This window comes from Corvus cornix, chromosome 28 (assembly GCF_000738735.6).
Source record: "Corvus cornix cornix isolate S_Up_H32 chromosome 28, ASM73873v5, whole genome shotgun sequence".
Lineage (NCBI taxonomy): Eukaryota > Metazoa > Chordata > Aves > Passeriformes > Corvidae > Corvus > Corvus cornix.
Window position 1 is genome coordinate 2,191,325 of NC_046356.1, and position 25,229 is coordinate 2,216,553.

At 60.1% G+C, this 25,229-nt stretch overlaps 2 protein-coding genes across 4 annotated transcripts; both read right to left on the reverse strand.

Annotated features, from left to right (window-relative positions):
- Window positions 1-1,142: 1,142 nt before the first annotated feature.
- On the reverse strand, window positions 1,143-3,124 carry IFI30 (IFI30 lysosomal thiol reductase). Its single transcript, XM_039566132.1, has 7 exons — window positions 2,905-3,124; window positions 2,066-2,245; window positions 1,914-1,988; window positions 1,744-1,839; window positions 1,505-1,657; window positions 1,354-1,422; window positions 1,143-1,265 (listed from the first exon to the last, which is right to left on the reverse strand). The coding sequence occupies exons 1-7, from the start codon at window positions 3,034-3,036 to the stop codon at window positions 1,200-1,202; spliced, it is 771 nt and encodes a 256-aa protein (XP_039422066.1). The 5' UTR covers window positions 3,037-3,124; the 3' UTR covers window positions 1,143-1,199.
- Window positions 3,125-3,735: 611 nt separating this feature from the next.
- On the reverse strand, window positions 3,736-23,680 carry PIK3R2 (phosphoinositide-3-kinase regulatory subunit 2). Of its 3 annotated transcripts, none has more exons than XM_039566118.1 (16): window positions 23,572-23,680; window positions 16,193-16,916; window positions 12,097-12,189; window positions 11,649-11,711; window positions 10,509-10,640; window positions 10,105-10,306; window positions 9,776-9,861; window positions 9,382-9,487; window positions 9,187-9,285; window positions 8,851-9,031; window positions 8,544-8,669; window positions 8,113-8,255; window positions 7,738-7,914; window positions 7,446-7,517; window positions 7,053-7,223; window positions 3,736-6,808 (listed from the first exon to the last, which is right to left on the reverse strand). In XM_039566118.1, the coding sequence occupies exons 2-16, from the start codon at window positions 16,530-16,532 to the stop codon at window positions 6,616-6,618; spliced, it is 2,184 nt and encodes a 727-aa protein (XP_039422052.1). In that variant the 5' UTR covers window positions 16,533-16,916; window positions 23,572-23,680; the 3' UTR covers window positions 3,736-6,615. The 3 variants fall into 3 exon arrangements, with proteins under 3 accessions (XP_039422052.1, XP_010409819.1, XP_019148734.1); XM_010411517.4 differs by lacking the exon at window positions 23,572-23,680 and adding an exon at window positions 19,472-19,707; XM_019293189.3 differs by lacking the exon at window positions 23,572-23,680 and adding an exon at window positions 19,162-19,398.
- Between the last annotated feature and the right edge of the window lie 1,549 nt (window positions 23,681-25,229).

Here is a 25,229-nt window from a genome sequence, read left to right on the forward strand (position 1 = left end):
GTGCTGTGATTTGTTTTTTTTTCCCCATCTTCCCAGGTCTTGCTGCTGCCTGAGGTGCAGCCAGACAAGGGAAGGAGGATCCCTGCCTGCCTGCAGCTGCCCCCCTTGCTGTTCTTGGGGTGGTGGGGGCACTGAGGGATGCCCAGGACAGGTGGCACAGGTTGGCTGAGCCTGAGACAGGAGCCGTGGCTGTGGTGGCAGGGCCATGGTTCCTCCTGGCTGCTCAAAGCATCTCCCTGGATGGAAAGTGGGGGTTTCCGAAGTCCCTCCTGCTCCCACAGGATCCTCTGGAAAAGGGCTAAGGGGGGCTACAGGTGCTTCTCAGGGGTCTGTCAGTGCAAGTGCCCTTGGTCTGTAGCCAGAGCTGGGATCTTCTTAAGATCAGTGGGATGGGGTGGGATGAGTCCCAGGCCTGCAGAGCTGGGATGGAGGATTCAGGTGGGAAGGGCTGGGGAGGGGGTGGGGTCACACCTGGTGCGAGGAGAGGTTTGAGGGCACAGCCCCTGCAGTCGGGGGTGATGTGGTTGGGAGCCTCTGGGTGAGGATGAGGGGGATGGAAAACAAAGCAGGTGGGTGCTGGTGCCCATCACCCAGCCAGGACCCAGAACCGAGGAGCTGTTCTAGAGGCAGGGAGGAGAATTCTCTGGGTCATGAGTTCTTGTCCTCGTGGTGGATTTCAGTTTCCCAGACCCCAGCTGGGCATGGCCTCCTGCTGGGGTGAGCAGGTCCGGGAAATTCCTGAAGTCTCTGGGAGAGAACTCCTTGTCACAAGTGCTCAGGGAGCCACCAGGAAAGACACTGTCCTAAACCTGCTGGTTGAGAATGGAGAAGGACTGGTGGGAACTGGGATGGTCTTGGCCCCAGTGCTCCTGAAATTGTTGTTTAATGCTGTCAGTGCAAGGAGAAAGACACCAGAGCTGCTCTCCAAGATTTGGAGAGAGAAAATATTCTGCTCCTCAGGGAGGTGCTCAGCAGAGTTCCCTGGGAATCTTCAAGGGGGTTCTTTGTGAATCTCTGGGGCATTCCTGGGTCTGGAGGCCAGTCCCATTGTCCTAGTGCCCAGCTCTCTCTCTCCCCTTCCCACTGTGGCGGGGCAAAGCCAACCCCTCCCTGCTTCCCCGTAACACCACTCCAGATCCTGGTGTTTTTCAAAAAAAATATCCTTTTTATTGGCCTCTCTCTCGGTGCTCCCACATCCCTCAGCGCCTGCAGCCAGCTGGGATCTTCGGTGCCTTTGAGCCCCCACAGGCTTCGGGCTTCTCCCCCTGCCAGAGAGCAGCCAGTAGAGCCCCAGCAGGGATGGGGAGGTGCCCCCAAGCCCTGCTGTCCCCCCAGATAGATCCCCTGTCCCACCTGGTAGAGCTGGCAAACCAGCCCCAGCAGCGAGGCCTGTGCCTGTGCCTGCAGCTCGTTCGTGTGCTTCTGTGGGAGGATACAGGGCCAGTCAGGGGGGTCCCCACGGTGTCCCAGCCCTACCTGGTACCCTGCTGCCCCCCTGCCATACCCCATTGACGGTGATCCAGGGCACGTACTGGTGGGGGGGGTCCAGGGCCTCGGTGAGTTGGGCGTTGCGGTGCATCAGGGCCACCCCCGTGTCCCCCCGCACGCAGGCGGCGATGCGGCCGCTGTCCAGCTCCGGGGCGTAGATCTGCAGGCACTGCCGGGCACAGCGGGCAGGGGGGCGGTCAGGGGGACAGGGATGTCCCCCAGGGTGGGGTGTGAGGGGCGGGGAGGGGGACATACAGCCTCCAGGTTCTTGGTGACGGAGCTGCCCGACTCCAGGCAGAAGATGACGGGGAAGTAGGTGCTGAAGTTCTTGGCCTCGTGCATCAGACAGGCCTATGGGGACAGGGTGGGTGGTGAGGGGCTGCTGGACACCGCTGTGCCAGCACTGTGGGAACAGGGACCGTCACCTCGATCATGTTGCCCAAACATTCCTCGGGGCCGTGCTGGCACTCGAAGTCCAACCTCCCGCTGACGTTCCTCTCCTGCGGGTCCAACTGGTCAGAGCGGGGCCAGCGGCACCGGGGTGAGCGCCCGCGGCACCGGGAGGGCCGGCTCCTACCTGGGCGTTGCCATAGGGCACCAGGGTGATGTCGAGCATCTCTTCGGGCAGCAGCAGCCAGGTGGAGAAGAGCTCCATGACCAGGAACTCGCGGCAGGCCGGGCACAGGCTCTCGTAGTACAGGCCCAGCTCCACGGGCGCGGCCGCGGGGTGCGGGAGGCTGGGGCAGCTGCTCTCCACCTGCACACGGGAACGTTTCGGGGTGCACGGGGGGGATACGGCCGCAGCCCCCCATCCCAATATCTGTAGGGATGGGGCAAAGCTCCCGCGATGCAGGGAAGAAGGGGGATGAGGGTGCGCAGGGCTAGAGGGAAGTGAGAGTGGCCAGGGCCTTTCTGCTGCTGCAGGATGCTGCGTGTGGCTGAGACCCAGCACTGGGGCTTTCCACGAGAACTTCCCCAAAATATTTTAGAGGAAAACAAATTTAGACCAGGACGTGCCTGGGTGGGGGGATGGCCCACCACCCACTGCGAGGGCGAAGCTGCAGCCCCGTGGGGCTCACAGGGCGTTGGCACCGCCCGGGGCTGTTTGGGGCAGAACAAGCTGAAAAGCGGTTTTACACTTAAAAAGCAGAAGTGCCAGCGGCAGCTGCGGAGGGGCCGAGGTCAGGGTCCGGCTGGACCGCAGCCATTCCCCAGGGATGCTGGGGACCGCCGTAGTGCCCGTGTGGCACCGGAGGCTCTGAGCGTCCCTGCGGATGTGCCAGCCTGTGCCTCAGCGGTGCTCGCAGCTGGCACTTGCTCCGTGCATCGTGGCCAGGCGATGCCCCAACCCTGTCCCCGTGTCCCCCGGGTGACCCTGCCCGTGTCCCCAGCCCCGGCAGCAGCAGCGGCTCTGACCTGGCAGGCGACGGCGGCGTCCCGCGAGCTGCACCAGCGGTGGGCAGGGTAATCACAGCCGGGGGCCACCCCGAGTCCCGGGGCCACCAGGGCCACCAGCGCCAGGACGGCCAGCGGCACCGTGGGGGCCATGAGGACGCCGGGGTGACGCGGAAATGAGCTCGTCCCAGCGGGGACTTTTAAAGCTCGGCCGTGCCCGCCTCCATGCGCCCTTCCAGCCCTTCCTGCCGCCCCAGCCGCCGCCTCCCGTGACGCCGCCGGCCCACGTGGGGCCGCCCGGCTCCGGCCACCGCGTCCCCGCTGTCCCCTGACCCGGAGCTCTGGGCTCACGGCCCCGCCCGCAGCCGCCGCTTCCCCGCAGGTTGTGACAGGTCCGGGAGCGAAACCCAGCCTGGAGCAGCCACGCGTGGAGTTCCCCGAGCGGGGACACGGGGCTGGCTCCCAGCAGAGCCCCCGGGGCTGCGGGAAGGGGGTGCAGCCCAAGCCGTCCCGAGCTCAGTTGTGGGGCCGAGTGAGAGGAACCTCGTACTTTCCCCGTGTGTGGCCGCTGTTTCCGACCGTTTCTCAGCCCTGGTCCCCACGTGCCCCAGCCCTACAAACCCGGGGAGCACAATCCTGGCAGGATGGGTCACATCCTGCACCCAGCCCAGGAAACGGGGCACAGCCCTACCATCCTCCCGCCCCCGCACAACCTCCCACAGCAATCCAGCAGCCTGGTTCATTTAACTCTGTTTATTTCTTTCTTCTTCTTTTTTTTTTTTTTTTTTGTTGTTTTTGTGGGTTTTTTCGAAGTACCGTACAAAAAAAAAATCCTCTTACAGTAACAAATACTGGGTTTACATTAGTAAACATCAACAGAAAGAGCAGAGAGCACTACTGCTGGTAACGGTACAGCTCGGGGGGCAGGTTATTCTTTATTGCATATACCTAGAAACTAAAACCTCACGCAGCCGCCACGTCCTCTCTGAGCACAAAGCTGACACCAGAGCCCTTGGGGGTTAAATGGGGGAGCCTGGAGCCCCCCGAGCAGGGACATGGAGGGATGAGCCCCAAACTGTGCCCCGGGGAGCAGGAAGACCCACGGGACGCAGGTGTGTGGCTCGGCTGGGGGACGTGGGGGTCATAAGCAGCAAAGCACAGCCCAGCGCCTCGAAACATGGCCGGGTTCAGAACGAGCCAAAGCAGCAAAGGACAAATCACAACGAGCTTATGCTGGGGGAGCTCCAGGCGGGGCTTCCACCCCGGGGAGAGCAGGGAAAAGCTGCTGTTCAGGGAGCCAAGTGAAGCACCGTCAGGGAAAGGCAGCCCTGCGGAAGGGCATCTTCCTCCTCGTCGTACACAGGACGTGAGCAGTGCCCTGTCAAGGACAGGCCGCCAGCGGGCAGGGAAGGCAGTGCTGGAAGGTGCAGAGGGGTGACCATGACACCCCTTGGGCTGCGGCTGGACAGCAGGAGGGGACAGCATGGGGAGAACAGAAATTCAGCCAAAAGGATAAAAACACAGGATAAAGAGAAGCTGGAATTTCCCTGGGCAGCAGAGCCAGGTGAGCACCAAGCGAGTGTTGACAGGTGACAGCTTCAAGCTGAGACTCTCCCAGATGCTCAGCAGGTCCTGGCATGAGCCGGGAGCAAACCCTCCAGCAGGACTGGCCCCAAGCTCACGTTGAGGGGTGGTGGTCGAAGAACATGGAGCCCATGGGGTGAGAGGCTGAGGATCCCATCTGCCTGCATCCTGTCCTGTGATGTGGGGATGTGCTGGAAGTGCAGGGATAAGCACAGGACCAGCAGAGTCCCCAGGCTGAAAAGGTGTGGGACACTAACAAAGCTTTGGAGTGTTGGTGCAGCCCCCCTGGCCACTCCACAGGAGGCCTCTGGAAAGGGCTGTGAGGACTGAGCCTCCCTGCCCCAGTCCCATGTGCCCTCATCTCTCACATGCCCAAGCCCCAACTATTCCCTTAATTATCCCTGGCAGCTTTTCCCAAGTGATCCCCAAAACCAACCCCCAACTCACTGCCTGCACCTGAGCACCAAACACTGACAAATCAGACCCAAAACCAGGGCCCAGGGCCTGGAGAGGACACGCAGGGAACGGGGGCTGTACAGTTGAGCATGGGAGAGCTGCCACAAGCAACCAGGAATGGGATGTTTGCTCCAGCAACCCCAGCTCCAGAAGGATCTGGGGACCTGCCCAGACCAAGGCAAGCAGCAGAGCAGGCCGGAGAGGGAGGGACAGCGTGGTCCCCAACGCAGGTGGCACATCAAGGGCAGGATGCAGGCACAGCACGAGCACAGAGCATCCCATGGATCCGGCAGAATCCAAGCTGCAATGGGAAACAGAAGCACCAAAGTCCATGGCATCCACCAGCCTGTCCCAAGGAGGAGCCTCTGAGAGGGAACGAGCCACTCTGGCAAATCAAGAGGACCAAGAATGCTCTCGTCCAGCCAGGCAGCCGAGATAACCCAGGAAAGCAAATGCCACCACAGCCTCAACTCTCAGCTCAGCTTTTAAAGCTCTTCCAGGCCCACCTGGGCTGCCCTGGGGCCCTCTGAGCTCAGACACAGAGCCCTGCCCGCAGCAGCCAGCTGTGGTGGGCAGCCCTGCCCGGCCCCCATACAGTACCCACGATAGTAAGTGCTTTGCATTCGTAGTTCACCATCATGCAGATACACTTCAGCATGCCCTGGGCCCCACAGATGTGTCCTCCTGCAGCAGAGAGGTCCTTCATTCCAGGTAGGGCTCGTAGTGTGTGCTGGACTCCGGCCCTCTCCTGCTACAGCTGCAGGGCCCGAGGCTGTGGCAGCCTGGCAGCTGCTGCCCATGCTGGGGGTGGCACTGGGAGCTCAGCAAACACCAGCACCAGGGGAGCAGCTGGTCACAAAAAGAACCATATTTACAGAGCTACAGTCAGCTTCAACGGGTTACGTGTGCAGAGTCACCGAAACCGGCCGGAAACAACGAGCTGTGCATCCCACAGATGCTGCCAGGAAAAACACAGGTACCAACACGGATTTCACAGCTTCACTGGCACAACTAAGGCGGGAGATTCACGGCTAAGCTGATCCTCCCTGCCCAGGCAGCAACACTCCAGAGGTGGTTATGACAGGAGGGAATGGTGGCGAGGTGGGGCACAGCACGGAGCGAGGATCTCGGCCGGGGAGCCCCATGGAGGATTCTCCTTCCTAAGTGTGTCTCTGCATGCAAGAGCAGCACCCCTCGTACCAGACACCATCACAGCCTGCAAGGCCACCGAGGGAAGCGAGAGTGAAGGATGCACACGCTCAATGGAGCCTCCTCCTCCGCCTCCTCCGGTGTCCAGGCAGGGAACCCCTCGGGCACAGCACCGAGGAATCAGGAACCAAAGCTCTACAGTGATGCGTAGCGGGGCGACCTGCCAGCAAGAAGGGGATCTGACCTGCTTATCAGGGAAGGGGAGGGGGCTGTGCTTGCCCCCAGCAATTCAATCACAACTGGATCCCACCTCCTAGAGGCTGGAGCCCACTGGGAATCTACAGCCCAGCCTTTCTGTCCCATCAGCCAACACGGGTTTCAGCTACTGACCAAGAGGGACATCAGGAACGGTCACAGACATCTCAGAGGCTCTGAAGGAGCAGGAGCACAGAGACTCAACTATACAGGGTGCAAGAGTCCAGAGCCAGAAAGCAGCGCCCTGGGGAGAAGCTGAAGGCAGCTGTTGTGTTGTGTATGGGCTGCTCATCTGGCTGGTGGCTGGGAAAGGACCGGGTGAGCCAGCGTGACATTCAGGGAGTCATTGTGCTGCACCAGGGACGTGTGCTTGTAGTGCAAGACCAGGTCCTTGAGGGAGGCGTAGAGGTTGTAGGGTTCAGCGAACCCATAGCCCGTCGCTGTCTTGTAGATCACGCAGTGCTTGGTGTCACCGTCCACCCTGCCAGGGAGACATGGGAGCCTGGGTCAGCAGTGGCACAGGGACAGAGGAGCATGAGCAGGGCCACCAAAGCAACGTAAAGATACACCTGGCCCTGGCAGGAGAAGCCAAGGCAGATGGGAGCTGTCACCTCCAGGATCTGGCAAGGGGAAGGTGGAGCGATGTGGGAACACAACCTGGGCCAGCCCCATCCCATCCCATCCCATCCCATCCCATCCCATCCCACCTGCACAGGGATACTCACACCACAGAGCAGGCGTAGCAGCCCTTCTGGCTGCTCTCACGGATCAGGAAGGTGCCGTCCCGTTTCCCGCACAGCATCTCCTCTGCCTGCACGCGGTTGATCTTCCCCACGTACCACGTCCGCTCCTCGTGGTGGGGCAGCTCCTCCTCGTCATCCATCATGGAGTACTGGCTGCAATCGAGCACAGGCAGGGTCAGACTCCCTGAATCTGGGCACAAGGCTCCCACACCACCCCCACACTGATAGCTACCATCGCCCATCCAGCAGGGAAGACATCTTCATCCCCCGGTCAGGGAGCTGGGATTTACCCAGGGCTGCAGCACAGGCAGAACCAGCTGGCAGCCTGTGCTCCCACATCCCCCAAACCCCACAGCACACGAGCAGGACACTCACTCCTCTGTCTCGTTCTTGATGCCCAGCCACTCGTTGATCTTCTTCTGTCGGGCACCCTTCTGCGTCAGCCACCTGGGGAAGGAGGGCAGAGCTGAGCGCAGCTGCAGCGAGCCCCGGGCGTGGCCGTCACCAGAGGGCAGCAGCCGCCGCTGCCAGGGACCGCCGAGCCCCGAGGCCGCGCTGCAGGAGCGGCTCCTGCCCCCAGCGGGCCGCGAGCCGGTCCAACGAGCCCCGGAGCCCCGGAGGAGGCAGCCGGCTGGCTCCCGGGCCGCGCTGCGGGGGCACTACGTACACCAAGTACTGGTCCCGCAGCTTGCGCAGCTGCATCAGGTCTGGCTTGAGGCTGTTCATGCGCTTGTCGATCTCCCGGTTCTCCGAGGCTTGTTTCTTCAGGTCCTGCTCCAGCTTCATCTTGCTGTCGTGGATCTCTGTGATGCGGGACTTGAGCTTCTCAGAGTTCATGAGGATCCTAGGAGAAAGAGGGGGGTTTAGGCTGTGAGCCAGAGTGGGGGAGGTGGAGGAGGCAGCCTGCCAGCTCCAGCCCACAGCACGCTGCTGGAGAGACAAGGAGTCCGCGTGCCTCGGCTCTGTGCTGAGCCAGGAGGATCCTTCCAGCCCCTGGAGCCCTTCTCCAGGCAGGGCAGGCCACCACCACCCCCATCCTCACCGTTGCACCTCCTTCTCGTTGCCCTCCCTCCGGAAGCGCTCGATGTACTCCTTGCTGCACTTCTCCTGTGTCTGACACTGCTCCTCAAAGATCTTGATCGTCTCGTTGAAGGCCTCGATTGCCGTCCTCTTCATCTGCAGCTCCTGGGAGAGAAGGGAGGGAAAAGCTGAGGAACTTTTCTGCACATTTGCATCCCCTCTTTCAACTTCCCCAAAGCAGCTCTGTCCTTGCTGCAGGCAAAATATCCCTCTCCTCAAAGCACATCCTCTGGGGAGTCCCTCAAAGTCCATGAGCTGACAAATGGGGCAGCAGGTGGGTGCCCAATCTCTGGTCTCCCCTGTGCACAGCAGGGTGGCTGCCAGCACTGAGGGGGTGACAGAGCAGCCCTTGGGGGTGTCAGGCAGCCCGTGGGGAAGGCAGTGCCCACGTACCTGGGACGTGCGTGTGTACTCCTCATACAGCAGGTCGTACTCCCAGCTCTTGTCCTGGTATTGCTGGTGATAAACCTTCAACTGCTCCCCCACAGCTTCCACGCTGTCCTCCTTCACCACCTGGTCCTGCCACAGGCACAGCCGCAGTCAGGACCTGCTCCAGCTGGTCCCACAAAACCCCACAACAAAACATTCCAGCACACGGGGAGAGGGATGGGACATCGGCATCTACCAAAGGGGCAGGGATGGCTGAGCAAACGCCCCTGGTTCAGGCTGTGCTTGCCAGCCATGTCCCTGTACGCCTCACCTGCTGGTACTTGGAGATGGGGTAGAGCAGCCTGGTGTCCAGCTTGGCGTTGTACTGGGCGAGCGACTCGTGCCGGTAATGGGTGATGAGTTCCACCACAGAGCCGAAAGTCAGGGGCTCCGAGAAGCCATACTTGCCCTCCCGATGGAAGATCTTGATCAGCTTGTTATTACCTCCCTTCCTGTAGTGGAGGGGAGAGGAGAAGGTGCTTACCACCACCCCAGCACCCTACACCAGCCAGAGATCTTGGCATCCCTGCAGCTGGGATGTGTCCCAAGAGCTGCACCCCAGAGGCTCCCAGGGGATCCCAGCTCCCAGAGGACCCCAGAGCCCTACCTGAGCGTGAGTGTGTATTCCCCCTGGATCTTGCTGGAGGCATCACGCACCAAGAAGGTCCCATCTGGTGTGTCCCGAAGCTTCTCATTCACCTCCTCCCTGCAAGGAACAGGATTGTCACGGCCTGTGAGGTGGCCCCAAGGCTCCCCTGATGGACAGGGCACCCCAGGTGTGAGCCTCCAGTCACCCCCTTACCGAGAAATGTCCCCCCAGTACCACTCGGCGTCCTGCAAGGGCGCGTTGTTCCCATTGGCCAGGCTGGCTGCGCTGGGCTTTGGCTTCGGTGGTTTGGGAGGCAGGGCTGTGAGAGCAGGAGGGTTGAAACAGGGTGAGCCCGAATCCCAGCTCCCCACTGGCAATCCCTTGGAGTGCTGAGTCTCCCTCCCTGCAGTGACTGGCCCAGGAAGGCCCCTTGGCCACTACATTGCCTGGAGCTGCTCCAGGCACATCTCCAGCAGCTCAACACCTTGAGCCGGCCTCCAGGCACAGCTGGGCTATCAAAACGCCCTCGGCAACCCAGCTGTGGGGGCAGAGAGTCCACACCCACAAATGCCAGCGCCCCAGGCCCCAAGGAGGGGTATTGCAATACCTGGAGGCAACTGTTCCGGCTCCAGCTCCTTTGCCTGCAGAAGTGTCTCCAAAAACAGCACGGAGAAGTCAGGGCTCAATTCTGGGCTGCAGGGAGAGAAGAGGCAAGTTAAGAACAGCAGTTGCGGAGGAGAACTGCTCCCAGGTCCCCTGGGGTCAGCTGGCTCATCCCAGCTGCCAGACCCCAGGCTGACACCTCTGAGTGCTGCCAGCAGTTTAACCCCACGTGCAGCCCAGCAGGCAGCCCTGCTGTTCCAGGCTGGACTCCTCGTCCTGGCAGGCACAGTGGCCGAAGCTGGGAACACTGCTGGAACCAAAAGCTTCACGTACCTGGCACCAGGCAGCCGAAGGAGAAGGGGGCCGAAGATCTCTCCCAGGGCCCGAGGGTGGAGGCTGTTGCTCTCGGCCTGCTGCGATACCTTCCCCAGATGCCGGAGCAGGAACTGCAGGGTGAGCGTGTTCTGCAGCGGGACCGCAGGCGACTCCAGGGCCAGCTGCAGCTGCTTCCGGCAATTCTCTGGCTGGGGGATCTCTGGGGAAAGAACAAGACACGAGGGAAGAGCTGGGACAGCCGGCACCACTCTCCACGCTCCGGCTGCGTCACAGCACAGGAGCACTGGCAGCGGTGGGGGCCATGTGCCAGGCCCCAAAGGGACAGGGATTATTTTAATATCCCAGATGTGCCCATCCCGCCCAGCTGCCCATTCCCAAGGCAGCCAGGGGGAGGCCCTTACCCTGCAGGATGCGAAGGATGTCTCCGTGCACCGACACTGGCACCACGGGGGAGGGCAGGTCCTGCAGGTAACCTCGCAGTGCCTCGCCCAGGGAGTGCACGTCCAGGGGCTCCAGGTCACCCAAGGTCCAATCTGCCAGGGCACAGATTTCCCATGGGAGGTGGACACAGCACTGCACACCCAGCTGGCAGCTCTGGTGCTGCCAACACCCATCCCAGAAACCATCACACACCAGCCAGCTATCATGGGACACAGCACCACGAGGGAGCTCAAGCAGCCCTCGGGCAGCCCATGTGACAGAGGATGCCTGAAGTGCACCCCAGAAGTCAGCTGGCTCTGGGAACCCTGGCAGCTCCTTTGGGAGAGGGCAGAGGTCATTTTGGGTACCCACACCCTTTGCCATGAGCCCCAACACAGGAATTCTAGGCAGCCATAGCTTGGGTGAGAGTTTTACTCCCCACTGCCAGCAAGAGTTGAGCACAGACTGGGCAGCCACACACTGAACCGAACAGGGAAAATACCTCCCTCGAACACAGGATTTTGGGAAGCACATAAAGCCTGTCCCTCGCTCCTGCAAGAGCACAGCCCGGGCTGACAGCACCGCGTGGTTGGGGTTTGCGGAAACGTCTGCGGGAGGGGACTCGCCAGCGTGGTGCCGGATGAGGCCCCAGCCCAGCTGAGAGGCAGACGGCTCCCAGGGCTCCCCGGCAGAGACATCAGCTGCCAGCACCATGGAGCCATGGCTCCAGCCACCAAGCTGAGCTGAAAGATCCTCCCCTGCTTATTAGTGGCGTGACAGAGCCAGAGGAGCCTCCAGCAGCCCATCAGCAGAGCACCCCAAGGACAGCGGGTGACAAGCACAGGGGTTCACTTGTTTGCCTGCGAGTCTCTGAGCCAGCACCACATCCCTTTGTTGCCCCCCACGGATGGTGCCAGAATCCCCTCTGTCCCATCCCTTCCATGCAGGACAAGGCATTTTGGGATGGGGAACAGCCCAGCCCCAGAGGCAGCGTGCTGGGAGTCAGGAACTGCCGGGGACAGGCGAGCCTGGCCTGGATTGCATTACTGCTGGCGCTGTCACATCCACTAATCTCCTCCATCTGAGCCGATTCGCCTCCACCGCGCCGAGCTGGTTCTTACCGGTTCTCAGCGCCTGCCTCAGTTCGGAGCCAGATGTCCTGTACAGCATCTCGCTGTCCAACCCTGCGGAAGGGGGGACACTGCTGTCAGCTCCAGCACAGGCATCGTTTCAGTGCCAGCCAATGGCTGTGGCACGGCCAACCAGGCCTGGATGGTGTCCAAGCCAACCCCCTGCAGAGTCTGGCCCCTGGGTGGCCCCCCAGGACACCCGGTTCAGTGGCCCCATTTCTCCACCATGGCACAGATCCAGGCTGCAAGCGCTTCCCAAACCCCAGCACCCACCCAGAGTGTGTAGGTGCTCAAACCAATCACCCTCATAGGCCTCAGCAGCTCAACCCAGGGAGAAACATGAGAGCAGCTGTTTCCCTGTGTGTCCCACAGAGCTCAGCTCCCATTGTGGGTTTTTGGGGTGTATCAGCCCCCCCAGTGCTCAGCATTGCCCCCTTACCTTTCTTCTCAATAGCTTCCACCAGCTTCACCAGGAGAGGCGGAGCAACCTCGGGAGGGCTGAACTGCTCCTGCAAGTCCGGGAGAGGAGACCCTGGGGGAGAGGGAGGGAAAGAAGGGCTCAGCACCAGCTCAGCCCTCAGCAGCAGAGCTGGGCCAGGGCACAACCCAGGCAACTCCCAACAGGGGCAAGGAAAGCCGTGGCCCCTGCTGTGAGGCTGTGACCCAGGCAAACACAGCATGGAGCCTGCGAGGAACCTGCCCAGGAGCCAGCACAGCACTTGTTGAGCTCCAGCCCTGACTGGGTGTGCGCAGGGAGATCTCTACTGCTCCCTGCAGAGGCTTGGAGACAGAGCCCATCCCCCTGGGAACTTGCACCCCCCCGGGCAGGCAGGACAGGGGTTACCAGGGCTCCTGGAGCTCAGGGCTGGGTCCCTGCCCAGCACAGGGGCTGCGCAGGGCTGGCAGCGGAGCGGGGCCAGGGAGCTCGATTTGCTCGTCGTGGTGAGCTGTGATTAATCCAGCGATTCAGACAGAACGCCATGTCAGCAAATTCCTGCCCTTGATTGCTCGTTTAACATGGAAACCGGCCCTGTGCCTCCCCCTCCCCGTGAGCCCACAAGCCTCTGTGCAAGCTGCTACAGGGCAGACAGCCCGTGGCACGGGACCAGGGTCCCCCCATTCCTGGGGGATGTGCAGCCCCGTGTCGGGTGGTATTTCACTGCCGCTTCCAGAAAATCTTGAGGTTCTGGCTCCAGGCACCCCCTTCCTCCGTGCATGCCGGGGCAGGAGCACACAGGCCTGGCTGAGGAGCTGCCAGCAGGAGGTTTGCCGAAGGATAAGCGGTGCCAGGCTCCATCCCGCTTCCAAAGGAGCACCAGCCGGAGCAGGAGGCTCCTCTGGGCTGGTTCACAGCACCCGGCAGACCCTGGGGAGCCCACAGTGGGTGAGGACACCCAGCACGCTCCACTCTGCAGAGGCAGAGCCAAAAGGCTGCTCCCCATTGCGAAACAGCTCCGTTGTCATGGATCTGACCCGAACTCGCCTGGTGGGGTCTCACCACAAGGCACAGCAAGCTGGAACTGCGCACCCAGCTCAGCCTCCTGCACCCACAGGCTCGAGGGGAGACGGAACAGCCATGGGAAGGGAAGCACACGGATCAGGCACCCAGCAGCTCTGCAAGAGCCTGTGCTACTGGGGCGGGGGGGACAATCCCCCCCTGGAGGAAGCCCCTGGGCATAGAAAGGGGCCCAGCGTGGTGCGGGTTGGGGTGGGGAAGCTGCAGGCAAGCTTCCAGGCTGGCAGCTCCCAGCCTGACCCTTGGGAAGGGCTGAAGGGAGAGTAAATACTGGTGCTGCCCACGTGGCCCGGCCGGGAATGTGCTGCTTCAGCAGGCAGCAGCTTGTCTTTTTTTGTCAGGCACAGAGCTGGAGCCAGCAGCAACTCCTGAGCCTGCCGGGCCTCCGGGCTGGGCTGCCGCGAACAAGGCTGCTCACAGCACGGCCCGGGCAGCTGCGGAAATATTCCCGAGCCGCATTTTCCGCTCGTGTTCTCTGCGGAAGGCAAACACCAGCAGCTCGTAAATCCACTGGCAGAACACGCTGGGTCTCGCTGCTCCGCGCGGCCAGCCCTGCTCCCGGGCTGCGGGACAGCTGTGGCACTGGCCCTGCTCCACGAGTGACACTGAGGGGCTAAGGGGTCCCTGCCAGCCAGGGCAGGACCTGGGAAGCAGGGAAGGAGCTTTGTGGGGCAGCCAGGAAACGGTTCTGCACCTCCTTAAGTGCAGACCATGAAGAAGTAAGACAGGCTTGGCTCAAATACGGTTTTTCCATTGCAAAAATGTGTCTCCCCAGCAGAATACAGAATACAGAAATAAAGAATCACAGAATATCCTGAGCTGGAAGGGACCCACAAGGATCTTCAAGACCAGCTCTTAAGTGAATGGCCCATATGGGGATCAAACCTGCAGGCTGAGTGTAAAATGGCTCTGGGCGTTTGAACTGCCTCCCTGCAGGCCCTGCCGGTGCCCAGAGTGGAGGTTGGCTCTGGGGATACACCCACAGGGGACAGGGCTGGCACTGCCCTCATGTGCCCTGGTACCCCACCCTCCATCTCCAGGCAGAGGCCAGCTTTTGGTTTCCTTCCCAAATTTATCTTTTCTGTGTTTCAGGAGCTTTGGCACGTATCTTTTTCCACCTCCCAGAGACCCCACCGGTGGCTTTGATCGCCCAGACACGCCCCCACCAAGCCCCCTTGAGAAGAGGGGAGAGCCGATGAGGGCAGAAATCCAGCCCCCGAGGGAGCACCGGGCTGGATGCAGGCGAGGCCAGCACGTCCAGCACAGAGCACATCCCAGGCTCCCAAGAGGAGCTGCTTTCTTGGAAAGGCAGGTTGCGAGCGGGATGACTCAGGTCAGGCTCTCGCTGCCAACCCAAACGCACACAGGGCCCGGCCGCATTCCCACCCTGCGGAGATGTTTCCTGGGGCCGCCCCTCCGGCTCCGGGAGCAGGAGCGAGAGAGGCAGCTGCAGGGAGCTGCACCAGCCCCACAACCCCGGTTTTGTAAGACCCAGAGGTATTTTCACATAGCCAGAAGTATCTGCTGGGGTAGCTGTGGCTTCCAGGCAGAGAGGGATGGGGAGGACACAGCAATGCCAGCTGGGAGCGTTCCCTGGCACCCTCCAGCTCCTGCTGCTGACCCCACTCCTCCCATGTACACCAGCACAGGGTCTTCTGCAAGGCATGGGAAGGCAAAGTGTGGCTGTCACCCCTCAGAGAATCCTGGAATGGTTTGGATTGGAAGGGACCTTAAAAGATCACCCAGTTAAAACCCCCCTGCCTAATTCCACTAGATTAAGTTGCTCCAAGCTCCATCCAGCCTGACCTGGAACACTTCCAGGGATGGGGCAGCCACAGCTGCTCTGGGAAACCTGTGCCAGGGCCTCACCACCCTCACAGTCAGGAATTTCTTCCTAATATCTAATCTAAATCTCTCCCTGTTTTAATTTAAATCTTTCCCCTTGTCCTATCACTATCTGCCTGTATAAGAAGCTTCTCTCCCTCTTTTATATAAGCTCCCTTTAAGTACTGGAAGGCCACAGAAAGGTCTCCCAGATCCTTCTCTTCTCCAGGTGAGCACCCCCAGCTCTCCCAGCCTGTCTCCAGAGCAGAGGGGCTCCAGCCCTCGGAGCATTTCCGTGACCTCCCCTGGACTCACTCCAACAGGTCCACATCTTTCTTGTGCTGAGGACTCCAGATCCAGACTCAGCACTGCAGGTGGGAGTCTCACAAAGGAAGAGTAGAAGGAGAGAACCCAGGGGCTGCTGAGCCCTGGCCACAGAGTTTGTGTGCCTGGGAGCCAAAAAAAGAGGCTAAGAGCAGGCAGATGCCACAGCTCCACAGGCAGGGCTGAGGCACGTTGGCACTCCCGGACCAGGTCCGTGCCAAGGCCAGGCCAGCTGGGAGGCAGCCGCAAGTGCAGGACAGCCCATGCCCAGCTCCAGGGTGGCTGCCCAGCCCCAGCGAGGGCTCAGCGACCCGCGGGGAGGGCTGGCTGCCAGGCAGACAAGCAATTAGCTCCAGTTCTCAGAAGCGCTCTTTTAGACCCTGACTTTTCTCCTCTTGCCCAGAGACAAGTAATTGTGTCTCTCAGCAGGGCTGAGCAGCTCTTGGCAGGGAGCACTGCCCCAGGCACTGCAGAGTCGGGGAGGTGGTGGCTGGGAGAGGTCAGGACTTACCCTGAAGGGAGGCAGCCTGGCAAAAGTCAGTGGAGCAGGGAGAGGGACCATGGGGATCCTGGCTGGTTGCACAACAGAGAAGGAGAAAGATCTTGGAGCAGTAAGAGTGGGACAAGGCTTGCCCCAGGAAGCTCTGCTGAGCAGATTGGCAAGCTGGAGGAACAAAGTGCTTTTCTCTGGGCCAGGACTGACAGAGGCCATTTTTGGCTGCGGCTCAACTGCACTGCTGCTGGTGGGGCAACCCAGTGCTGCTGAGCTGAGGGTTTCACCGCTGTCCTACAAAGCCACTCACACACTCTCATCTGTCACACAGTGAGACTGGACGTGTCCCGGAGCAACAGGGCACACAGCAGGGCTTACCTTGCTCCAGAGCCTCGGGCAGCCGGCAGCCGCTGGCCCCTGGCGTGGCGGGCAGGGGTCTCTGCACTCGGGGTCGGTGCGAAGGGACGGCAATTTTCACCGGCCCCACGTACTCCACGTAGGTGCCAGGAAAGTCCCCCTTCTGCTTGGTGCGCTCGTTGACGCCCAGGATCCACCCGATCTGATTGGGGGTCTGCTCATCTCCATCTTTGAAGCCCAAGGCTTGCAGGGCCCCCTTGCTCACGACCAGGATGTCTCCGGGCAGCAGGTCAATGTCCTCCTCACGCTCCTTGCGGTAGGGGTAGAGCGCGCGGTACTGGAAGCCGTCGGTGCTGCCCATCCTCTCTGCCAGGGGAGAAGGGCTCTGAAGGGTGAGGCAGCACGTTCCAGGTGGGAGAGGAGGGCCCTCAGAGGCAGCTCTCCCCCATCAGCACTCTGAACTGTCTCTGTGTGAACCGGCACACCAGGAGCCTGGTCTGGGTGCCCCAGAGCGCTTAGGTGCAGCCCCTTTTCCTTAGCTTGAAACCACGATTCAACCAAATTATGGAGCAAAGGGAGAAGGAGACGAACATAATCCAGCACTGGTGAGTGAGCATGCAGCAAAGAAACCCGAGATCAGAGTCTGTTTCACCAAAAAAGCCAGTCTCTTGGGGTCTGGGGAGGAAAAGCACAGTAGGCTTCCAGCCTGGAATAGCGTGGCACGCTATGTTCCCCTTCCCAGTGCCTGCAAAGAGAAGAAGACTTGTCACTGCACAGCCAGGCACCCCACACCCTCCCAACACGCCAACATTCAAACTAGGGGTTCACCTGAGAGAGGCAGGACTCGTTTCTCTCCTACCTAGCAGCTGATGCTGAGCTCTGGATCCAACCAGGACATGCTAATCCCGATTTACACTCCCAAAAGCAAGTGAGGAGCCAGCGGCTGCGGGCAGGAATGCTGCCTCCTCTCTGCTACAGCCAGGCACCAGCTCTGCATCTTAAAGAGGTTCACCCCTGCTTCTTCAGCTTACCCTCCTCGAAGCACTTATGCAAACAAGGAGACAACAAGTGGGACAAAACAGCCTTTATGCAGGATAACTTTTGCATACAGAAAAGGGTGACCCTGCACCCACCAGCTGCAGGCCCTGAATAGGAGCAGAACAAACAGATTTAACCTTCCCTTGTTAAATCGATTAAATTTCACAGTTCACCTTTACATCTCGCCATGCAATCCCCCACAAAGGCATCTTCTGAAGAGAGCTGCCCACAAATGTAGGTTAACCACGCTTTCAGCAAAAGGCGTTCGAGATGCACTGCCATTCCCACAGAGCAGCACTTCAAAGCTTTGCTCTGAGCAAAAAGTCAATTTTTGAATTTTTCAAAAGCAGCAACAGCATCAAGCGCAGGCACGGGTTCTTTTTGCAGAGATGGAGGCAAGAGGAGTTAAAATAATCTTTAGAAGCCTTCAAGTCTACTTAGAGCTCCTAACTGCCTTTCAGCTATTCAGAGAGAAATTGAATATGCTGCCTGCCCTGCCCAGAAATCCACCAAAAAGAATAAACCTGGGTTATAACATGTTGTTGAAGAGATGTACGAGCCAGGACGTTCCCACCAGCCAGGCACGTCCTCTTTTCCCATCCCCTCCTGGCTGCACAGGCCAGTTTTCCACCTCCCTCAGGCAAATCCCAGAGTTCTGGTTCCCGCAGAAATGGCGTGTGGTCGAGGACCGGACCTACAAGGCACCGGGGCAGCCAGAAACCAGCTTTCCCAGGGACACCTTGGGCCTGCTGAAACGGTGCAGGTCCTGTTAAAGGCTTGAGATGTTTTGGCCCAGAAACCACCAAACCCAGCTCAAACTCTTGAGTCTCATCTGAAAACTATTAACGAGCAGGAAGGTGCATCTCAGGGCTGTGGGAGCCTGGGCAGAGGGAGGCAAGGAGGCAAAGGGAGCCAGGACAACCCTCCCAGAGGGGTCAGTGAACAACCAAGCATGGCACGAAGCCAGGGCTGCCGGTTGGACTCTGTGACAGGCACCAACGGTGGTGATCTGCAGGGTTTCTAAATAACCCTTCCGGGCCAGCAATACCTTACAGTTCATATCAGCTACAAGTCCCTCTTTCCTCCTGCACATGTTATCGCCCCTGCACGTGTCACCACACCTGCACGTGCTGCCACAGCTGCACGTGCTGCCACAAAGTCTGAGAGCGGGGTGAGTCCCCCGAGAGGAGCCAGCCCCACCTCTCCGCAGCCAGGCTCTCCAGCTCGGCACCAGGGCTCCTTCCCTTGACAAGGACAAAAGGCACAAAGAGGCCATGGCACAGGAAACCTGTGCAGCAGCCAGAGCCCGCACCGCCTGCCTGAGCTCGGGCAGGCGTCCCAGCCGGGCTGTCTTTGCCATGAATGAACAGGCAGTGCCCGCGGGGAGGTGAGGCACTTGCGGCCAGAGGCGGGTGGGGAACAGGATTGAGCCTGATCCAGCTTGCTGGAGAGCTTCTCCAGAACTCCAGGAGCAACACCAGACTGCAGAATTCATGGAGAGACTCTACAGAGGTTTCTGATGTTCATAGGGGAAGTAACTCATCCCAGCACAGCTGCTGTGAAAGCTCCCACCATGCTGGGATGGCGGCTGCAGGGAACTCGCAGCAGGGCCCGCATTTCCCCAATCCAACCAGCCCCAGCCAGGAAAATATTACTTCATAATCCACAGCATAAAGAGAGATTTATGACCAGGCTTACTGGCTGCCCCTCTGAGTGCTGCCTGTCAGGGTCCCCCAGAGTGGAGTCACAGTGCCGGGGGCACTGTCTGACTGCCAAGGGCCTGAGTGGCCGCTGCCCGCTGGGCACAGCGCCAGCAGCTCCCCCTCTTCCCGGGGAGGACAGACCCCAGAGCGCACCCAGAGGCAGCAGAGCCCATCCCCAGCAGGGTCTATAGTCCCCCACAGGCACCCCCCCAGCTTCCACCCGCGGATCCCAGCCCCGACTCCAGGCACCTCCGACAAGCCGCTGCAGCTGAAGAGGCTGGAAGGACAAAATGCTCAGGCCTGGCAAACTTGTTCAGTAACTTTTAAAAGCAGATCTGCGTGCAGGGGTGGGAAGAGGAGGGTGACTCCGGAGCACCGAGTGTCTCCAAAGAGCAGGTCCCGCAGCTTCTTCCAACCGACTCCTTCCACAACCTTCTTCCCTGGGGTGGGAACGCAGGCACAGCTCTGTGCCACCGCGCTCTCCACGTTCCAGCAGGTCACTGGGCACATGAAAAAATCCAGAGAACTCAGAGCCAGAAGATTCCTGGAGAAGTCTCACCTGCTTTCCCCACACTCAGCCCAGGTGGGCACTGAGTGCTCGTGAACATGGGTGAGGAGACCCCCAGGAGACCCAAATCCTCATCGCTAATGCCAGCACTGTCCTCTCCAGGGGCAACAGTTGTCCTCTATCCTGCCACGGACCCAGCCAGAGGCTTCCCTGACTGAGCTGCAGAAAAGCTCTGCACCCTCGGAGAGCAGCTGACGGAATTTTTGGGGACTGGGAACACACACTTCCCAAAGCCCTGGAACAGCTCTTTGGAGGGAAGGCAGCGCCGAGAGGCCGGGACACGCACAAGCCTGTCGGCTGGAAGCACACCTCCAAGCAGGAGAAGGGAGCACCTTGCCAAAAGATTTGTGCTGGGCCCAGCTCCAGGTTTGCTCGGCTCTCAGAGAGGAACCTCGTGTGTCTGTGCTGGCGAGCACTTGCTTAGGCTGCTCTGAAAATCCCATGCATCAGACAGCTAAATACCTTTGGTAAATCTATCTCAGTGCCCAGAAACAATCCCTCAATTCATTAACTGCTGTCAATACTTGCTTTGTTTAATACATTGGTTTGAAACAAAAAACACATTACAAGTCTTTTTGTCTGTGCCCAGCACATAAATAAAAGCATCTTAACATTTTAAATGTGGTTCCTGTGCTTTTTAACCCAGTTCCAAATGCAGTTCAAAGTGCAGCTTGAATTGAAGCAAGATTGAGAGTTACTTTCCTTCCAGTGAGGGGAAAGAATGCATAAAAATATTTAAAAGAAGAATATGCTCACAACAGTATACACAGCTCCAACCTCTCCAAGTTACATCAGATCCTCAGCAAGCAAAACAAACACCAGATTGAGTTTTGAACTGCAAGTTACAGACAAAAAGAACAAACTTTTCCTTTAACAAAAAGAGAAAATAGAACAATGCAATGATGGATGGGAATAAAAATGGACAGGGAATTGCCTGCCACCGTGACATCTGCTGCTGCATCACGTCCTTCTGACCCACGCAGCCAGGGCAGCTCTGATGGCCTCAGCTCCTGAAGCTGGCAGTGGCAAGCATGTCACAGATCGTGCTGTACCCACCAGCACCCACAATGCCGAGTAGCAGAGGCAGGGAGGGTAAGAGCTTGGCAACCCCTGATTTATAGCCAGGACAAACAGCACAGCAAATCCCTGTGCTCCCAGGCAGCTTCCCGGGCCTGCTGCCTCCCCAGCAGGAACAATGACTGGAAAAACGACTCGCAAGGCTGGAGCCATGAGCGAGGCCATGGAGGAGGCAGCAGTGCCACGAGGAGCTGTGGGGGAAGGAGCCGGGAGAGCCCGCGGGGAGCCAGTGCGGGCGGGAAGCGGAGCTGGACACGCTCCAGCAGCTGCCCCTGGGGAAGCAGCCAGCAGAGCAGGGAGAGCTGGAGCCCGGGCTGGCCACGGCGCTGCCAAGCCAGCTGGTATTTCCTTCCAAACAGGGAAAAGCTGCAGGGGAGGAGGGGAGTTATGCCTGAGCTGTGCCCGAGCCAGGCATGGGACAGCCGAGGCCGTTTTCGCCTCTTCTCTTCCCCAGAAATGCTTCCCAGCCAGCAACAGATCGCCAGGAGCAAGAGATCTCCCAGGAGCAGCAGCTCCTGCCCAGAGCCACAAGCCACTCTTTGCCAGGGACACAAGAGCATTTACTGCTCATGCTTGAGTTTCATTAAATATTTTGCTTTATTCACCAAAGCCCGAGGAAGTGAAGGAATATCTGAAATACTTCACTGAAAAGGTCAATGTCATGGTTAGCAGGGACATGAGGAGCTGAATAAATCAGGAATGACCAACACCTTCCTCACTTTTGGGAGACCACTGGAGGTGCCAGGGACCTCCTGCTCAAAGGCTGGACAGCATGAGAGCACCCCAGGCAGTCTGCACACCGACTCCAAGACTTCTCATACTGTTCAGAGGCTTCTCCAGACACTGAAAGTCCTTGCTCCAGCTGAAGCTTGTTCTCTCTTAACCACCTCAGAAACTTTCTCCTCCTCCCTACAAGAGCTTTTTACTTGGCCAGAGACTTTTATTTGCTGGCAGCAAGCAGAGAAGGACCCAGCACCCAACACCAGCCCCATCACCTCACTCCAGGCTGCCTTTACACCATCCCCCATGCAGCAAGCACACACTAATTCCATTTTAGGAGCATTTATAGAGCTGGCTTTAGGGATATAGAAACTCAGGAGCTGTATTTTGGCAAAAAATTACAGTTCTAAAAAAAACCTGAGTACATGAAAAAAAAAAATCCAACTGCTCTTGCTAACTTATCTGCTTAAAATCACATTCCCCAGGGTATTTGGAATTTATATGATTTATTAGCAGCTCTGCACAGCTCAGCAATCACATGAAGTAACCGGCGAGGTAAGAAGCACCCAGGTTAATAGACGAGCATGATTTGGATATTGGTGAGAGAGCCAAGACCTTCCAACTTGATAAATCCACCATCCCTTCCTCTGTCTGCTTTTTATCTTCCATTACCAGGCTACTTTAGCTCCAAGCTGTGGCTCCAGAGATTCCCAGAGGAATTAAAAGAGCCCTCGATATTATAAATACTCTTCTTCATTGTAAACACACCCCGGCACTCGGAGCTCTGACACGGCTCCAAACTGGCTCCGCAAACCACTCTGCTCCTCGCCACATTCCAGCTGAGCCGCGCTTTCCTTTCCAACCCAGCACTTTTGTCCAAGCGAGACCCAACTGCGGGCAGAAAGGATTTTCCTGTGTGCTTAAAACCTTGTTCCAGCGAGTTGGGAATGGGGGGTTTTGGGGCAGAGATCAGCTTTAGGAGGAACGAGTCCGTGCCACGAACCACACGGGCAGATGGAAGCACGAGCTGCCCACGTCAAAGAGAGTCACCAAAGAAACCAAACCATGGCTTGGACTTTCCCACATCGTGGAAGGCTGGAGCAGAGGCCAATCCAGCCTCGGGGACACACCAGCCCTTCACATGTCAGGGAAGGGTGGGGGAATGGCCAGGAAAGCAGTGATTTAGGCTATATTTACTCAGCTGTCTCCATTCTCTGCTCTCACAGAGAAAGTCACAGGGCCAGTTCCCCAGCGGCTCCAAGAGCTGCTTGGGAAATCAAAGCCGCACATTAATGGGAGGAGAGGCAGCCACGGCTCCATTGAAAGGCAACGCTGGGGCCACTCCAGCTCTTCACAGCTCTCATTTTTCAACAGTTTTGCCCCCTGGCTTCTTTATCTCCCATTGATCACAGAACCCCAATTTGGGAGGTACGTGACCATGGGAATTTTCCTCCTCAAGGCACTGAGAAATATCCACAGAAGGAAAAAAAAATACAGTGACCAACCTCCCTGGGAAGCAGTGGGCTGGCTCATCCCAGAGCGAGGGTTTGGGGGATATACTATGTTAAGAGAAAGCAAAGCCACCCTTGAGCTGAATTTGGCACGTCCAGACGGACAGGCACATCCCTGGGGCACCAGCTCCAGCCTGGGAACTGCTGGGGCCGAACTAACCCCGGGCAGGGGGAACAGAGCTGGGACCTTGGAAGGCCACTCTGGTTTCACCGCCCCCGGGGGTCCCCAGGAGCCTCGGCAATGGGGACTGCACCGTGCTGAGGGGGTCCCTGCACTGTCACCGCTGTGGGGACAGCGGCACAGGGCACTCTGTGATGGCACTGCTGGGTTGCAGAGAACCAGAGGGGAGCGGTGGGCACAGCCCGGGCACTGGGGGGGACAGGGACAGCCCGAGGGGGATCGGGGGGCACAGCCCGGGCACCGGGGGGGACAGGGACAGCCCGGGGGGGATCGGGGGGCACAGAGAGGACACGGGGACAGCCCTGGGGGGACCGGGGGGCATAGCCCTGGCATCACGACGAAGCCACACGGCAGTGGCACTGCCCTGGCAGTGGGACACCCTGCGCCAGCACCTCCCGAAGGGTCCGAGCACATCCTCGAGGCTGCCCCATGAGGGACAGAGCCTCGGCCCGGGGCCCATCCCGGTGCTCCCCGCCAGGCCCCGGGGCGCCTCACGCTGAGGGGGGTCCGACGTTCACCCTGGGCCTGGTTCCGATGCCGGGCCGCTCTCCCCGATCCCGACCCCCCCGATCCCCATCCCGCCGTTCCCGGCCCTGTCCCACCTCTCCGCCGGCCCCATCCGCCGCCGCTCGCCTCCAGCCCGCTGCTGCCTCCGGCCCGGCGGAGCCTGGGACAGGCCCGAGCGCCGCCGGAACTGCCCGAACCCGCCCCGGAAACAGCCGACAGTAGCCGAGAGAGAACGGAACTGCCCGAACCAATCCCGGAAATAACCGAGAGCAGACGACAGAGGACGGAGCTGCCCGAAGACTCCGGCCCCGCCCCTCCCCTGGCCCGACCACCATCGGGGCCCCGCCCCTCCCGCGAGCCGCTCCGGAAGGAGCCGAGGGGGCCCGGAGAGAGAGCGCGGCGGCGCCCCCTGGTGGTGAGCGGAGCAGGCACCGCATCGGGCACCGGGATAGCACCGGGAACGGGGCACAGCACCGGGATTGAAACGGGAACCGGGCACAGCACCGGGACAGCACCGGGAACGGGGCACAGCACCGGGATTGAAACGGGACCGGGGCACAGCACCGGGACTGCACCGGGAACGGGGCACAGCACCGGGATCGAACCGGGAACCGGACACAGCACCGGGACTGCACCGGGAACCGGGCACAGCACCGGGATTGAAACGGGAACGGGGCACAGCACCGGGATCGAACCGGGAACGGGGCACAGCACCGGGATTGAACCGGGAACCGGGCACAGCACCGGGATCGAACCGGGAACGGGGCACAGCACCGGGACTGCACCGGGAACGGGGCACAGCACCGGGATTGCACCGGGAACGGGGCACAGCACCGGGATCGAACCGGGAACGGGGCACAGCACCGGGACTGCACCGGGAACGGGGCACAGCACCGGGATTGCACCGGGCATGGGGCACAGCACCGGGACTGCACCGGGCACGGGAATGCGCTGGGATCGCACCGGGAACCGGGCACAGCACCGGAATTGCACCAGGGTTGCACTGGGCACTGGGACTGCACCGGGATCGCACCGGAACGGGGCACAGCACCAGGCACTGGGGCTGCACTGGACACCGGGATTGCACCGGGAACAGGGCACAGCACCGGGACTGCACCGGGCGCTGGACACTGGGCACAGCACCGGGCATGGGGCACTGCACCGGGACTGCACTGGGCATGGGGCACCGGGCACTGCACCGGGGACAGAGCATGGGGCGTAGATTTGGGAATGGGGCATGGCACCAGGCATGCGGCACTACCCTGGGCACAGGTCACGGCTCTGGGACTGCACCAGGGGTGCGGGACACTGCTCCGGGCACCGGCACTGCACCGAGCACCCACGGTCGGGGCCCGGTGCCGGAGCCAGGCTGGGTGCCAGCCATCCCAGTGCCACTGCAGGGCCACCTCCCCTCCCCTCCCACCTGTGCTGCGGCCCCGTTCATCCCTTGCCATCGCCCCCAGAGTGGGCACTCGCTGCCCTGCACACTCCAGTGCCAGCCCCCCCCCCCTTCTCTGGACACCACACTCAGCGCAAGGGACAATTTTAATCCAACATAAAACTTCCCGAAGGTACGAACAGAGCCGGGCACTGGGCAGGAAGACACAGTACCCTTGGCTTTTAAGACATTTTCCATTTAAAAAATCCTCTTCCCACCCTGTCCACGCCACCGGTGTGCAGCCGAGCCCCCCATCCCACCGTGCCAGTGGGCAGGGGGTGCCCAGTGTCTCCCCAAAATCCCGCTGCCTTCCCA

Bases quoted from the DNA above. Each gene is read 5' to 3' on its own strand.
- PIK3R2 (XM_039566118.1), bottom strand. From the start codon at position 16,532: ATGGGCAGCACCGACGGCTTCCAGTACCGCGCGCTCTACCCCTACCGC. The intron at 12,190-16,192 runs GTAAGCCCTGCT...CCTCTCCCCCAG, and splicing joins GCCCGAGGCTCTGGAGCAAG to GGTCTCCTCTCCCGGACTTG. The intron at 8,256-8,543 runs GTACGTGGGCAC...CTTCTCTCCCAG, and splicing joins AGTACACACGCACGTCCCAG to GAGCTGCAGATGAAGAGGAC.
- IFI30 (XM_039566132.1), bottom strand. From the start codon at position 3,036: ATGGCCCCCACGGTGCCGCTGGCCGTCCTGGCGCTGGTGGCCCTGGTG. The intron at 2,246-2,904 runs GTCAGAGCCGCT...TCCCGTGTGCAG, and splicing joins ACGCCGCCGTCGCCTGCCAG to GTGGAGAGCAGCTGCCCCAG. The intron at 1,840-1,913 runs GTGACGGTCCCT...CTGTCCCCATAG, and splicing joins GTTTGGGCAACATGATCGAG to GCCTGTCTGATGCACGAGGC.